Below are 13,334 nucleotides of genomic sequence, written 5' to 3'. Positions count from 1 at the left end.
ATTGTATGCTGTGATTTTATGGATTAGGGCAATGGGCAAAACGAGTTACATGTTTAATAGCAGTAATTAGTTTTCCTTGCTACAGGGTATCACAATTCAATTTGTTGGACTGGAAAAAAATGAAAGAATTAATTAGATTAGTATGTGGCAATTGTTTTTCTTCTTCACTGCTGTAGCACGTGATAGGAGGAATAAATGTCGTAGTAATTGATTCTTTTTGTCTTCTTGTTGTGGTACCGATCATGAAAAGATTTAGTTTTGTTTGAGCTTATAGCTTAATAAGTATGCACTGCCGGGTGAATTAGAAATTCTGTATTTACCACTTAGCAAGCATGAACAACCTCTTAATTATGGAGTTCGGCTTTTATAATAAAGCTTACAATTTGCCCTGCCATGGAACAAAATTGTCCAGTACATTAAGCTTACAGATTTGTGTTTTCCTCTTTGCAATTCATTAACAGGGGCAGTCCATATATAATGAGTATTACAGTTTAGTACTTTTTCCTTGCTGTTAGTAAAGCATGAGAAATTTTCCATTTGCTAATAATTAAGCATGATCAGTTCCCTTTGCCATTAGATGTGCACGGTGATACTTTCTAGTCTCTTTTGCTATTTGAATATCTTGAGCATGCAATTATTAGTATCTTTGCTTTTACCTAAGCATGAGTTTCTGTCTTTAAGAACTATAAGCAATGAAAACTAAGGTTTAGACTTGATTTCAATTCCAGAATATTGAATATCAAAAGCGCACACAAGGTGTTTGCTTAAATGCCAAGTAAGGGCAAGTATAAAGAAGTTATAGAAGAAAAGAAAGTATTTTACTTTTAAAGGGCATGTACCGGACACAAGGTCCAAGGGATGGGCTCCAAGATGCCCCTAGGCACAAGGCCTAGAAGTATCTTAGTAGTTTCGGGATTAGCTACCTCGATTCTTATTAAGAGTGCGCGCAATGCTGGGCCCAAAAGAAGTTTATTATTATTTTGAAGTATTAAAGTATAAGTTTTGAAACAAATGAAACAAGCTTCAAATATGTTTAGAATTAGAAAGTTTAGTTTCTTGTTGTTTGAAGCATTCAGTAGTAGTTTTATTTGTTTCTTGCTATTAGATTATTCAGCATGTTTAGTTTTATTTGCTTTCAGCATGCTGTTATAGTTTTATTCTTATGAACATGTTTAGCTTTACATGTTTAGCTTAACATGTTTAGTAGTTTTACATGTTTAGTAGTTTTACATGTTCAGTAGTTTTACATGTTTAGTATCTTTACATGTTTAGTAGTTTTACATGTTTAGTATGCTTCTTTTATTAGTTTATGAGCATGATAAACTATACATGTTTAGTATTTCAGTTAGCATGATTTCCTTTGCTATATATGAGCATGAGTAGTTTTATATGTTAGCATTCAGATTTAGCATGTTCTTATTTATATACATGCATATCGAGTTTTTGTGAGTAGATAGCGCTCACTAAGCTTTATGCTTATAGACTGCATTTCCTCCTACTGCAGATAAAGGGAAAGAAAAGATACAGTGAAGGAAGGCGACAAGGAGATGCAAGAGGAGTGTGTGATGTGTGGACTATGGAGGTCCTTGGGACTTAGCTAAAGAACTCATTTAGTTTAAGAATTTGTTTAGTTTAATTTCTTATTAATGTGCTAAGAAAATTATGTAGTAAGAAGTATGTTTTCGGTTTTTCATTATCTCCATGATTTGAATTATTAAACTGCGTGGTTGTGGTTAGTTTTCATTTCTTATTAAACTGCGTGGTTGATTGAGATATATTTCCAGCCGCCTGTGGCTGAGTATATTATGCTTGTATTATGGAAAATGGTCACCGGTACAGGGGAGACTCTGCCGAAATTTTTCGGTAGGGTTTTCCTAGAGATTTTTAATAAACCGGTTAAGTAGAGTAGTAGATAAGTAACGGTCACTCTTAGAGAGTAGTAGTAGTAGTAAGAAGGGTGGTCGTTACACTCTGATCGGTCGATCGAACCATAGATAAAACAGAAGACTCAATCAAGCATTCTGATTGGGCCAGCTCAGGGAAGGACTGTTGGCTGATCGGTCGACCGAACAATGGGATCGGTCGACCGAACAATGGCTCGATCCACACAGACTACATCTAGACGGAAGGCTGGCCAAGTACGCAGGTTCGATCGACCGAACCTGGGGATCGGTCGACCGATCCCTCTCGAGTCAAAATCTGATCCCGAAGATCAGGTGATCTGATAAGTTCTGGAACCCCCTATATAAAGGGGTCTCGAACAACTATTCGAAATTAACTCTGTACTTTCATTTCTTAGCAACTTCTGTGCTTTCCAATTGTGTAAAAGTCTTATCCGCCTTCAGAGAATGAGACTCTACTAGTGCGTCTATTCAACCGCCTTGGATTAACAACCTTCTTGGTTTTAACCAAGTCAAAACCGCTGAGTCGTCTCTTTTCTTTTCTGTTAGTCATTTTATTATTCCTGTTGTTTTATCTCAGAGTTGAAAGTTTGAGGAGGGTATACTTTTTATTTGTAGGCAATTCACCCCCCTCTTGCCGGTTTCGCTGCACCAACAGTACATACTCTATCATCCGACATATTTTAGCACTAGACATTCTCTACCACCTATTATTACGAAGGTTATTAGAGGCGATATAGAAAAGAGTAGATATGTTACATTGAGAGGTACACACACATCAATATTATTATACTAGTGTTCATTTTCTTCTCTATAAGGTCATTGTTCTGAGTTGAACATTAGAATACATATACCAAAGACCCCGTCTAACCCGATAATTAACGTTTTCTAAAAAAGATATAACAGAATTATCCAAATTGATCGGATCAAATTACCAAATCAAATAATATTAGTATTTGGATTATTCTAATAATTCTGTTATATCTCTTTTATAAAAGAGATATAACAAAATTATCCAAATTGACCGGATCAAATTACCAAATCAAATCATATTAGTATTTGAATTATTCTGTTATATCTTTTTTATTTTTTTCTCAAAGCTTCTGTTTATCCATATCATCATGATCTTCATTTTCTCACGGTCAACATCAAATTAGCTAACACACCATTTTTCTCATTTTTCAGACATCATCAAATGTGTTAAACAGTGAAAGCATTATTGATAGTTTAAACCAAACAAAAAAACACAAGAAATAAAAATCATTCACGTCGTTAATTCCTGATAAAATAACGTAGATATTAAGGTACGATTTGATGTAGCATCATGAATTGTGCCGCTGCATTCTCAGTTGTCATTAATCACTACACCAACCAGAGTACCAACCATCCTTCTCTCTCTCTCTCTCTCTCTCTCGGACTCTGCCTTGCAAAGCGAAGTGGAGATGAAGCTGGTGGTGGCGGCGCTTGCCGCCGGCGTGTTTAGGTCTTAGGGAGCGAGCTACACGGTGGGGGAATCTGCAGGGTGACTATCTTAGACGATGAACACAATCGATAGTTCTGTAAGCAGTCCCTTCTCCTCTTCCTCGATGAATAGTTATGAAGATCAATGATGCTCCACGTGTTCTTTTAATTAATTTTTCTTCTTTTCTTTATGCAAGATACTTGAAACATGATCTGGAAGTTCAGAATATGAATTATCATTTTGTTCAATAAAAGGCTACATGAAACATGATTAACAGTCATTTAGAGCAGACTTAGACCTGTCTGTTCACTATTGGTAACATCACATATATATCTTGAATAATACATCAAGTTTGCATTTATTTATCTGCCATATAAGTAATTAATTAATCAGTAAGCACACAGTTTAGTGACTAGCTAGTTGGTGCAAGGAGAAGGCACAACACTTCCTAATTTGCTCCATTTTGCATTCTCACAGGAGCTTTGTGTGGAATGACCTAAGTTGATATCTTGCAACACTATGCCATGGCATGGAGTTGCCTTGCTGCAGCTCAGGGCTATAGCATCCTCTGAAGCACTAGTTCCTGTTATGTTCTTGTACAGCACATTCCCTACTTCCACAGCTGATCCCTACAATGTCATTAATTACGAGCTAGTCATGCATGGCCTTGTAATGTAGCAACCAAATATAAGAAGAGATTAAAAAACCTGTTCATGGCATGGCTTATTCGAGTCACAGTAGTTCTGGTCAATGATTATAGGATTCTTGACGTTTTGCATGACTATGTTCTTGAACACTATGTTCTTTGCATATCCACTACCTCCCTACGATTAGAAACAAACAAAAACAAAATGATAAATAATCTAAATTTTTTAACTTGTAATTAATCCTATGGTATTAATTAGTTCTTACTTGCCACGTCTTGATCCGGACTCCATTGGTGGTGCCACTGAGACGGGCAGTGTCCACAGTCACATCAGAAACGCGATCCTGGGAATTCCCACCTCCAAGGCTTCCGATGCTTCAATTAATCGATCATTAGAGAAAAAACACATGATTAGATGCGAATTTTATGATAGCAATTCTTTGTTCAAACTTAATTAATGAATTAATTACCTGATTCCATGGCCAGGTCCGCAAACTATGTTTTTGGCCATCACGTTAGCAGACCCACTCACGATCGATATGCAGTCGTCACCTTGTTAATTAATTCCAAGGAAAAATATATTTATATAATCAAACATAATTTTCAATATTTCTGGATGATGATGATGATGATTAAGAAATAAACTAAATGACTAATTACCAGTTGCAATGACGGAATCGGAGATGGTTATGCTCAGTGTTTCTGTGACGTGAATCCCATCGGTGTTCGGACTTGTTCCTGGAGCAGTGATCGAAAGATGGGATACGTCGACGTCGCTGCAGCTTTGGAACGACACGTGGATTTGTTGACTATTTTGAATCCTTAGATTCTCTACCCTCAAGTTCTTGCAGCCGTTAAAAGTCAACGCCTTCCAATATTAAAAACGCATAATACAGAAAATCAGATATTGTTAATTAATTATTTCCCTCATCAGAAGTTTTACTTACCGTGGGTGCGTCCACGCAAGGCTGAGAAACAAAACAATTAGTAGCTAATTATGTTGTTATCGTATAGATCAAAATTATCAAAAAAGAAAATCTTACTGAAGACTTTTTAATCTTGCAGGAGTTTTGCCACCAGACGTTGCCATTGCCGTTGATCACTCCGCCGCCTCCGACTAAAAGGTTGTCAACACCACTGAACATTATCCAGTATCTCTTGCCAGCCCAGAGCGACCGGTCGACCGGAGCTTCCACAGATCCTTTGATCTATATATATAAAGGAATTAATTAAGTAGAGAAAAATACTGATTAATTAATTAATTAAATGAGATGAAGAACTAACTCACCATGACAGTGACACTAGATTTGCAAGGGCCTGAGAAGGTGATCGGCTGAAGAACATAATTCTTCTTTTCTGGAACCGTCAAAATGGCTGGAGTGGAAGAAGAGCAAACTGCGTTCCAGGCCTTCTGATATCCCTGAATGATATATAGATAGATACACAGAATTAGGGTTCATGCATCATGCATGCCAAAAACTAAACAGCTAATTAATTAATTGCATGTATACCTGAGAATTGGCACCGTAGGCATCGATATTGATCACCTCCTGAGCTTGAACCTTCAAGCCTGCAAGAAGCTGATATAATTTGGCATAAGCACTCCGCAAGTCATGCAAAGGGATTGCAGCTTGATCACCCTCGAGCAAGACACTTCTGGCTGCCTCTTCTTCTCCAAAGCAGCGGTGCAATTTGCTCAGCAAGAGAATGCAAAGTATGAGGCATGCTAATTTATGTGCAAGGGACGGCATCATCATTTAGTTTAATTTGACAAAGGAATTACTATAACTAACAAGTGTGATGATCTTCTTCTAATTAATTAATTAGTTGAAATGCATGGATAGGTGTGGGAATGGCCGTGGTGTGTGTTGGGCATATTTATAGATGAGTGAGAATGACATTGCTTGAAGATATAAATCACTCCTTAATCATGAATTATTGTAAAAATAATAAGTGGACAATTTGAAATCTTAATTACAACCATATGCGTGTTTGCCATCTTCTTGGTTATAGGACTATACTAACCAACACTATATATCTTGAGGAAGCAAAAGTTAAGATTTGGATTAATTATCTCGAGTTAAGCTCCCTTTTATCATCTTAATTAAGTTCACTGCTCTTAAATACTAGCTAATATATTAATTATATGTAAAGAATATTTACGTCTTTTCGATATATAGCCAGAGTACTCAGATGAACAGACGGTTTAGGTGAATTGTGATGGAACATATATTAAAAAAGTACCTAAGAATTTGTCAATTTTGGATTACGATCATGTCAGATGAAATGATGATGGATTTGCTATTAGAAAATCCAACAATGCAAAAACTATAAGCACGTCCTTTATAAAAAAAATAAATATCAAAAGGATATATCTATCAGATATTATATCTTCAAAATATCTTTTATTTTAATATTATTATAACAGTTATCAATTGGTAGCACCACGTGTAGCGGTTACTAATTAACTACTATAATGTATATTGTTCCTTATTTTTAACACTATTGTAGATGATACGGTTGCTAATGGAGGAGCCCATGAGGAAAGAGTTAGAAGAGTCAAGGCCATATGGCGGTCAAAAGTCAAGAGGACGTGGTGGTCAATAGTCAAGGTGATGCGGCAGTCAATGGACAGGCTGACGGGGCGGTTAAAGGCAAGCAGGTGTGATAGTCAGAGGTCAGGTAGGCTGGTCGATCAAGGGGGCAAAGCAGTCGGAAGACGAGGGAAGACGTCAGGCGGAACACAAGTCACGGGTCGGCATCGGCAGGGTTGTCCAGAGGAAGTCCGAGCTACAGGCCTGTGATTCAGAGGATTGGAGGCACACGTCACGGGTTGGCATCGGTAGGGCTGTCCAGAGGAAGTCCGAGCTACAGGCCTGTGATTCAAAGAACTGGAAGTATAGGCCAATGGGTCGGAAGCGGTAGAGCTGATCAGAAGCAGCCCGAGCTATAGACCTGCAGTTCAGGGCCGGGAAGTACAAAGCGCAGGATGCAAGTCGGGATCGGCAGAGCTAAGCAGAGGCAACTCGAACTACAGACCCGCAGTTGAGGGCCAGGAAATACAAAGCGCAGGATGCAGGTTGAAGATCAGCGTAGCTGTGTCTCGACAGCTAGGGCTGCAGGTCTGCGAGTTGGAGGCCCGGAAATGCGAACCATGGGTGCAGGCCGGTGCAGGACACAATGGTTCGGAAGAGCTAAGTAGCACGGGTGCGGAGAATCTCAACGGTCCGTCAAGGAGAGTCATTACATATCAACAATGCGGGCAAAAGCGGAGGTTCCTAAAACGAAAAGATGCCCTCCTAACCAGTAGTAGCCTGCCAGCTGTCTCCCACTACAAGACAAAACTCATGTGCGAAGGCGGAGGTTCCTAAACAGAAAGATGCTTGCACGACAAATAGCAGCACGACAGGTGTCCGGAACGAGGCGACAAAGCCCAGCGTCTAACGTTTTCTGACAGGATGGCAGGTTCCAAAAAGGGGAGGCATAAAAGGCGAGAAATCCCTCGTATGCAGGTACGCGCACACACTCTCTCGTCACTTTTTTTTTCCACAACTGTTTTCCTTCTTCTTCTCTCTGTTCTTTCTGGGGAAAAAGGACCTGACTTGAGCGTCGGAGGGCCTGATCCGGGGACTTTTTCCCTGGGTTTCGGTCTCTAACGTGAAGGGGGAGATTGTCTGAGTGTGTGCAGGGTCCTGTAGCAGCGTCAGCCACCCGTGGGAGCCGAATCATCTTCTACGACCTTCCGTCAACCATCGGGACACCTCGACCAGCCCCCCGTCCGACTCAGCCTCCGGACGGGATCAAATTTGGCGTTGTCTGTGGGAAGCACAATAGCCTGATCCGGAGCGTGAAGATGGAGGACTCTGGTCGAAGTTCCAGCAGGAGGATTAACGTCACCATGACCGCGAGGGAGTACGAGCTCTTCAAGGAGGTCAGGAAGCAAGCCGCCTCTGAAAAACAAGGAACGGTTTCATGACCTCGCTTGGCGCCCAAAGTATCCAGAGAGCCAGCTCCTGCCTCCGACAGGGGCTCAAAGAGGAAGCAACAGGTCGTCCCCTGTAGGGGTTGGGAGAGGCTGCCGGATGAAGGAAGCAAAAATGAAGAGGGAAGTGATGTCATAGCCAGTCACGACGGCAGCAAGGGGCAATGTGGTAGTATAAGGAACAGAATCAAACGTTGATGAAGTCGGACGTGCTCTTCGGCGCCGTCTGTAAAGCAGGGGCTGGTTATCAGAGTCAGAATCATCAGAGTGAGGCCAGCCCTATGAAGAGGCTGCCGCAGCCCTGTCTATGGCGCCCCGGCCGGAGGAACTTAGACCTGCGCGATGAAGAGCTGCACGACCACGTCCGGAGGCCCGGTGGGCTCCTCGGAAGACGCGCCTGGCTAGACGGCCGGTTGGATCACAACCCCGACCTCGGCTCGAGGCGGCAGGCGGAGGGGAAGCAGCGTGTGAGGCAGGGCTGGGAGCAGGCTGAGCCGCTGCCCCGAGTGAAGCGGATCCGTGATGGGGGAGTAGCCTCCTAGCCAAAATTGCCCGACCGCGCCACAGTATTTTCACGTCGTCAAGAGGCAGAGGCAGAACCTCTAACGCACGTCGCAAGGCCTCAGCTGAAGGCGCCGCCACGAGAAGTCATTCTTATAGGGAAAGTAATCAGAAAGAAGGCACTCAACACGAACTTACCTAAGGAGCGCGGTGTCTCGGAGGTAGAATGGCTCAGCCTGAAAAAAGAAAGTAGGTCTTCAGACAACAATCTCGTCAGATTCAAACGCCAATCCTCCATTCGAGTAGCGGCCGCAGCATAGGGGAGATCCATGTGGAATTCGTCCAGCGTCGGAGTCAGAGGCAGCTCAGGTTGCCAATGCATGGGCCAGTCTGTTTCCTCTGGAAATCGTAGAAAAAAGAACTTTTTCTTCCAATTAGCGCTAGGAGGAGGGAGAAGAGAAAAGAAAGCAGTTTGGCTACGGGCTCGAAAATCAAAAAGATCATCGGCGCGCCGAGCAAGAGTGAAGAAGCAATGAAGAAGGGGGGTTGACCAGGACACCTCACAAACTTCGCAGAGTATCACGAAGCCACATAGAATCTTTATGGAATTGGGAGTTAGCTGACTTAGGGGAATCCCAAAGTAGCGACACACTCCAGACAAAAAAGGATGAGGGGGCAGACGAAGGCCAGATACGAATTGTTCGGTAAAGAAAGTACACGAACTAGGCGGAGGGTCGAAATACAAATTCACGCCAGTAGGAATGATGGGGCGAAAGCTAGTGGGAATTTCGTAAGTGTACCGTAGGTCATCCCAATCCAACTCAGCGAAAGTTGAAGCGCCTGGGAAGTGTCCCGCCAACAAGGAAATCCAAGAGGGAGAGGCCATCGCAAGGGAGATTCTCTCAGGAGGTAGAAGGAACAAATGAAGAGAGGGGGCTGGAGAAAAAAGAAGGAGTGCGGCGTGATCTCAGAGAAAGTCAGTCGGCGGCGGCGGCGTTTGAATACTCCGCGGAGATGGCGAAGCATAACAGGAGGGAAGGAAGGAGAGGACACTTATAGGTATGGTGGAGGAAGGATATTCTCGTACGTCAACAATGGATGATGGATACAAGGGCGGAAATAGACAAGGAGCGCTCTGCGATGGGCCTCGGGAGTATAACCAGGGGGCATTATGGGAAAGTCATGGGCGCGAGATACGAAGCGTCCCCTAGCGAAGTCGCTCCAAACAAGACAAAAGTGCACGGAAGGGCCATCAGGAAGACGAGTAGAGCAGGTCAGCAGGTTTCAGGGATATGAGAGGTAAAAGTTGGCCCTGGTCGGGCTAAGTATAGTATAAAAGGCGGCTATCGGAAGAAGAACTGCGTAGTCGAACAAAGCGTTCAGAGTAAGCAAGGGCAAACAGATTAGCGGAGATCTAACAAGGCCAAAGGCGACCTACTAAAGAAAGAAACAAGCTAAGGATGTATAAAGGGGAAGCCAGATAATTTTCCGAAGTTCAAAACGACCATACCAATAATTACAAGCACAGAAGGTTCGGCACCAACACATAGAAGGAGAATATGGCAGTGCATCACTCATCATACTACATCCGGGGGAGAAGGCACTGAGTCAATGGAAGCCGAAGGAAGGAGCCCGGGGTCGGCTGGTGTTGTGTCGGGAGATGCAGGATCAGCAGACATGTCAGATGCAGCAACGGGAGGGGCCTGGGCAGAGATATCCCCGAGAGCTGGATCAGCTGCAGGTGGAGGAGCCTCCAAGAGGAAAAGTCCCTCATCCGCTTCAAAAGAAGGGAAGGTGTCCTGCGGCAATTCTCTGGTCAGGCGAGCTGTGTCCAAGAACGTGGCGGGAGGTGCCGAGCGTAGGAAACCCTGCTCAAAGGCTTGTCTGACCCCACCAGCGGCCCCATGACAGAGCAACAAGACCATCCAGCGTCCCAGCTTATGGAGAAAGAAGGAAGAGCGAACGTAGGCCAGTCTGTACGCCTTTAGCCGCTTTGATTCGCCAGCCCAGTACACCTCCAAACTGTTCCGATTCTCCTCAGCTTCAATGCGGGCCAAGGACAAATCGCTCTGGCCCTGAGACACCACTTCCTGGGCCTTCGATAACTCTTCTTGTAGGGATTGGAGGGTGACTTGGCACGCTTCCCATTGAGTCCGCATGGTTGTTTCCCGGCCAGCGGAAGCACTAGCCAGGGCCTGGGCATCGGCCAAACCCATCTGCAAGAGCTCTTAACCTTGCCGTAGCAGCGTCAGCTCCTCCGATTGGGAGAGCAGCTCTGCCTCTTTGGCTTTCAGTTCGGAAACTGTCGCTTGATGCCGAGCCGCTTCAAAAGCCCAGGAAGACTCACTCGCCTTCAAAGCCGCCTCCAACTGTTGAAGTTTATCGAAGGCAGCATGGGAAATAGCCCGAGCAGAGGCCGTCGACTCCCCGGCGGTGCGCAGATAAGCATCCAAGCTTCCCAGAGAAGGCTCGGGAGGAGCGGAGGAGGCCGCAGGGTGCTCCAGTTCCTGAAGACGTGCCTTGAGTGCCGCGTTCTCTCGCTGAAGCTCGGCCGCACGTTGCACGGCGCTCAGACTCGCGGAGCAGGTCTCTAAATAGCCGGAAGAAGAGAAAAGGGGTTACAAAGATACACGGACGCCCGGAAAAAGAAGAGAAAAAGCTTACCGCCACCAGAGAACGAGAAATTTGATCAAACTCCCCCATGGGGGAACGACTCTCCCAGAACTGGTCACTGGTTGATTGCCAGGAGATGGCCAGGTCCCCATAGAAATCAACCCTGCCGAAGATGGACGACGAATCGGTAGCGGGCGTGTAGGCCGGATCGGTCTCCGAAGGGAGCCGCCATGACGCTTCAAAGGCTGGGTCTGTAGAGGGCAGGTTCGGAAGCGGCATGGCTGAGCTCGGAGGCGCGATGAGAGGAGACACGGAGGGCATCGGTATGCCCAGGGGCTGATCGTCAGGGGACAAGGGCGGAGCAGGCAATGTACTCTGAATGGGCAGTGGAGCGGGCAGGTCCGAGGGCTGGTCTGTCACCTCCGGATCGGAGGCCTTCTCCCGGGCCAAGCTTGTCTCCTGGGGCAAGCTCATGTCCGAGGACCTAGTGGGAGAAGAGATGCTCAATACACGTTGACGGCGAGGAGGTGGAGGAGAAGTTGAAGTGACTGGGGCCGTCCGTTTGCCCTTGCGTGTCAGGCGCAGCTTCATAGTTGGAGGAAGAGAAGACACTTGTTCTGCAGGCGATGGCTCGGCCGTAGGTTGGTCAGAGGTGCAAGGCAGGGCTGAGTCCGCTGGATTAAGTGCAGGTGGCTCAACAAGCATCGGAGCCTCCTCCGCATCAGAAGGCCGGGGTTCCGAAAGTTGCGGACCGGCGGCGACGGCGGGAGCAGAAGGTAGACCCTGTGTTAGCTCCTCATTTAGAGCTTGTAGAACGGCCACCGCGGGTGTCTCTTGACTGGCGAAGGAATGGAGGATTGCGGCCACTGCAAAAATAAGAAGAAAAAGCACCTCAGTTAGCGAAGAGCAGTATACAAAAAGATAATGACTTACCGAAAGGAGCTCCAATTTCGGTAGGGACAGGACTAAGGCCAAAAACATGCAGGATGCCTTCCTGCATCATCACAGACAGGCGAACAATGACACCTTTCAGCTTATCCATAGCAGCGGAGCAGGCAGGTTCATGGACATGCGAAGGGAAGTATGAAGCGAGGAGGGGGCGCCATTGGGAAGGCCCGGCTAAGGGGACGGGGGGCTTGAGGAAGAAAAAGCGAGACCTCCAGCCTTTATTGGAAGAAGGTAGGTCATCAAAAAACCTATGACCCGGCTTAGCCTGAACATTGAATACCCCCGCTTCGGCTCGCCGGAAGGAATAAAAGTGATGGAATAGTCTGGCGGTCAAGGGAATTTGGTAAATGTGGCACAAGATGACGGTTCCGCAGACCACTCGGAACACATTGGGGGCAAATTGAGAGATACCAATCCCGCAATACTGACTCAACTTAGAGAGAAAAGGATGTAACGGGAAGCGAAGACCGCCTACGACCTGATCCTTAAAGACTGTGATAAACCCTTCGGGGGGAGAAGAAGGATGTTCGTCTGTCGCGGGAAGGCGAAGCTCATATGTGGCGTCTAGCCCCAAGTGGGATTGCAGTGAAGACAGGTCGTGATGGTCTAAATCAGAGATGTAGTGTAAATACCAGGAGGGGTCCTTACCATCCATGGCTGTGGAGAGCAAGCAGGCAAGGGGGATGAAGGTAATAAGGGTCACAGGTCAGGCGCAAGCAGGAAGACGAGGAGCTGCACTGCTAGAAACGGCCGCAAACAAAGGGAGGAGGATGGCGAAGCATCGGGGTAAGGAAAGCGGACTGCCTTTAGGGTTTATAAAGCCCATTCATTCCTAGGAAACATCGAGAGTTGAGCCGAATATCTTTTTTGGGTAACGTGCCTCAACGCCGTCGGATGAGAAACAAGCGCCGAAGGGTGCAAGAGGGGGTCAGATGCTGGCGTCAGGAGGCGTGCGCAGAAAAGGCGCCGGACAGGTGTCATCGCGAGAAGAAACGCATTAAAGATCGACAAGGCAAGGTAATCATGAAGGGGTGTGGCCTCAAAAAAGAAGCATTCTTCGTGAAAAGCTCGAGGCTAGGCGGGAAGTCTCATGAAGCTGCAGAAGCTAAGCAATTCAAAAGGGTCGCTGGTAAGACGGGGCAGTGGAAGCGATTGCCAGACCAGAAAAGTAGCAAGCAGGTCTGTGGGGATGTTCCTCGATCGAGCAAGCAGCTCTGCATAGGTAGCCCTGATCCGAACAGTTGACCAGGCGCGTCACGAGAACTGCGGAGTCATTATAAG

The 13,334-nt window shown here is 45.6% G+C and overlaps 1 protein-coding gene across 1 annotated transcript; it reads right to left on the bottom strand.

Moving 5' to 3' along the window:
- Positions 1-3,725: 3,725 nt before the first annotated feature.
- On the bottom strand, positions 3,726-5,760 carry LOC122002153 (polygalacturonase-like). Its single transcript, XM_042557243.1, has 9 exons — positions 5,521-5,760; positions 5,298-5,429; positions 5,053-5,217; positions 4,957-4,977; positions 4,670-4,877; positions 4,480-4,561; positions 4,276-4,384; positions 4,071-4,187; positions 3,726-3,992 (listed from the first exon to the last, which is right to left on the bottom strand). Exons 1-9 carry the CDS (start codon positions 5,758-5,760, stop codon positions 3,780-3,782), a joined length of 1,287 nt encoding a protein of 428 aa, XP_042413177.1. The 3' UTR covers positions 3,726-3,779.
- Between the last annotated feature and the right edge of the window lie 7,574 nt (positions 5,761-13,334).

This window comes from Zingiber officinale, chromosome 1A, assembly GCF_018446385.1.
Source record: "Zingiber officinale cultivar Zhangliang chromosome 1A, Zo_v1.1, whole genome shotgun sequence".
Classification (NCBI taxonomy): Eukaryota; Viridiplantae; Streptophyta; class Magnoliopsida; order Zingiberales; family Zingiberaceae; genus Zingiber; species Zingiber officinale.
The sequence above is the reverse complement of the archived record's forward strand: the minus strand, read 5'-3'. Positions and strand labels throughout refer to the sequence as shown.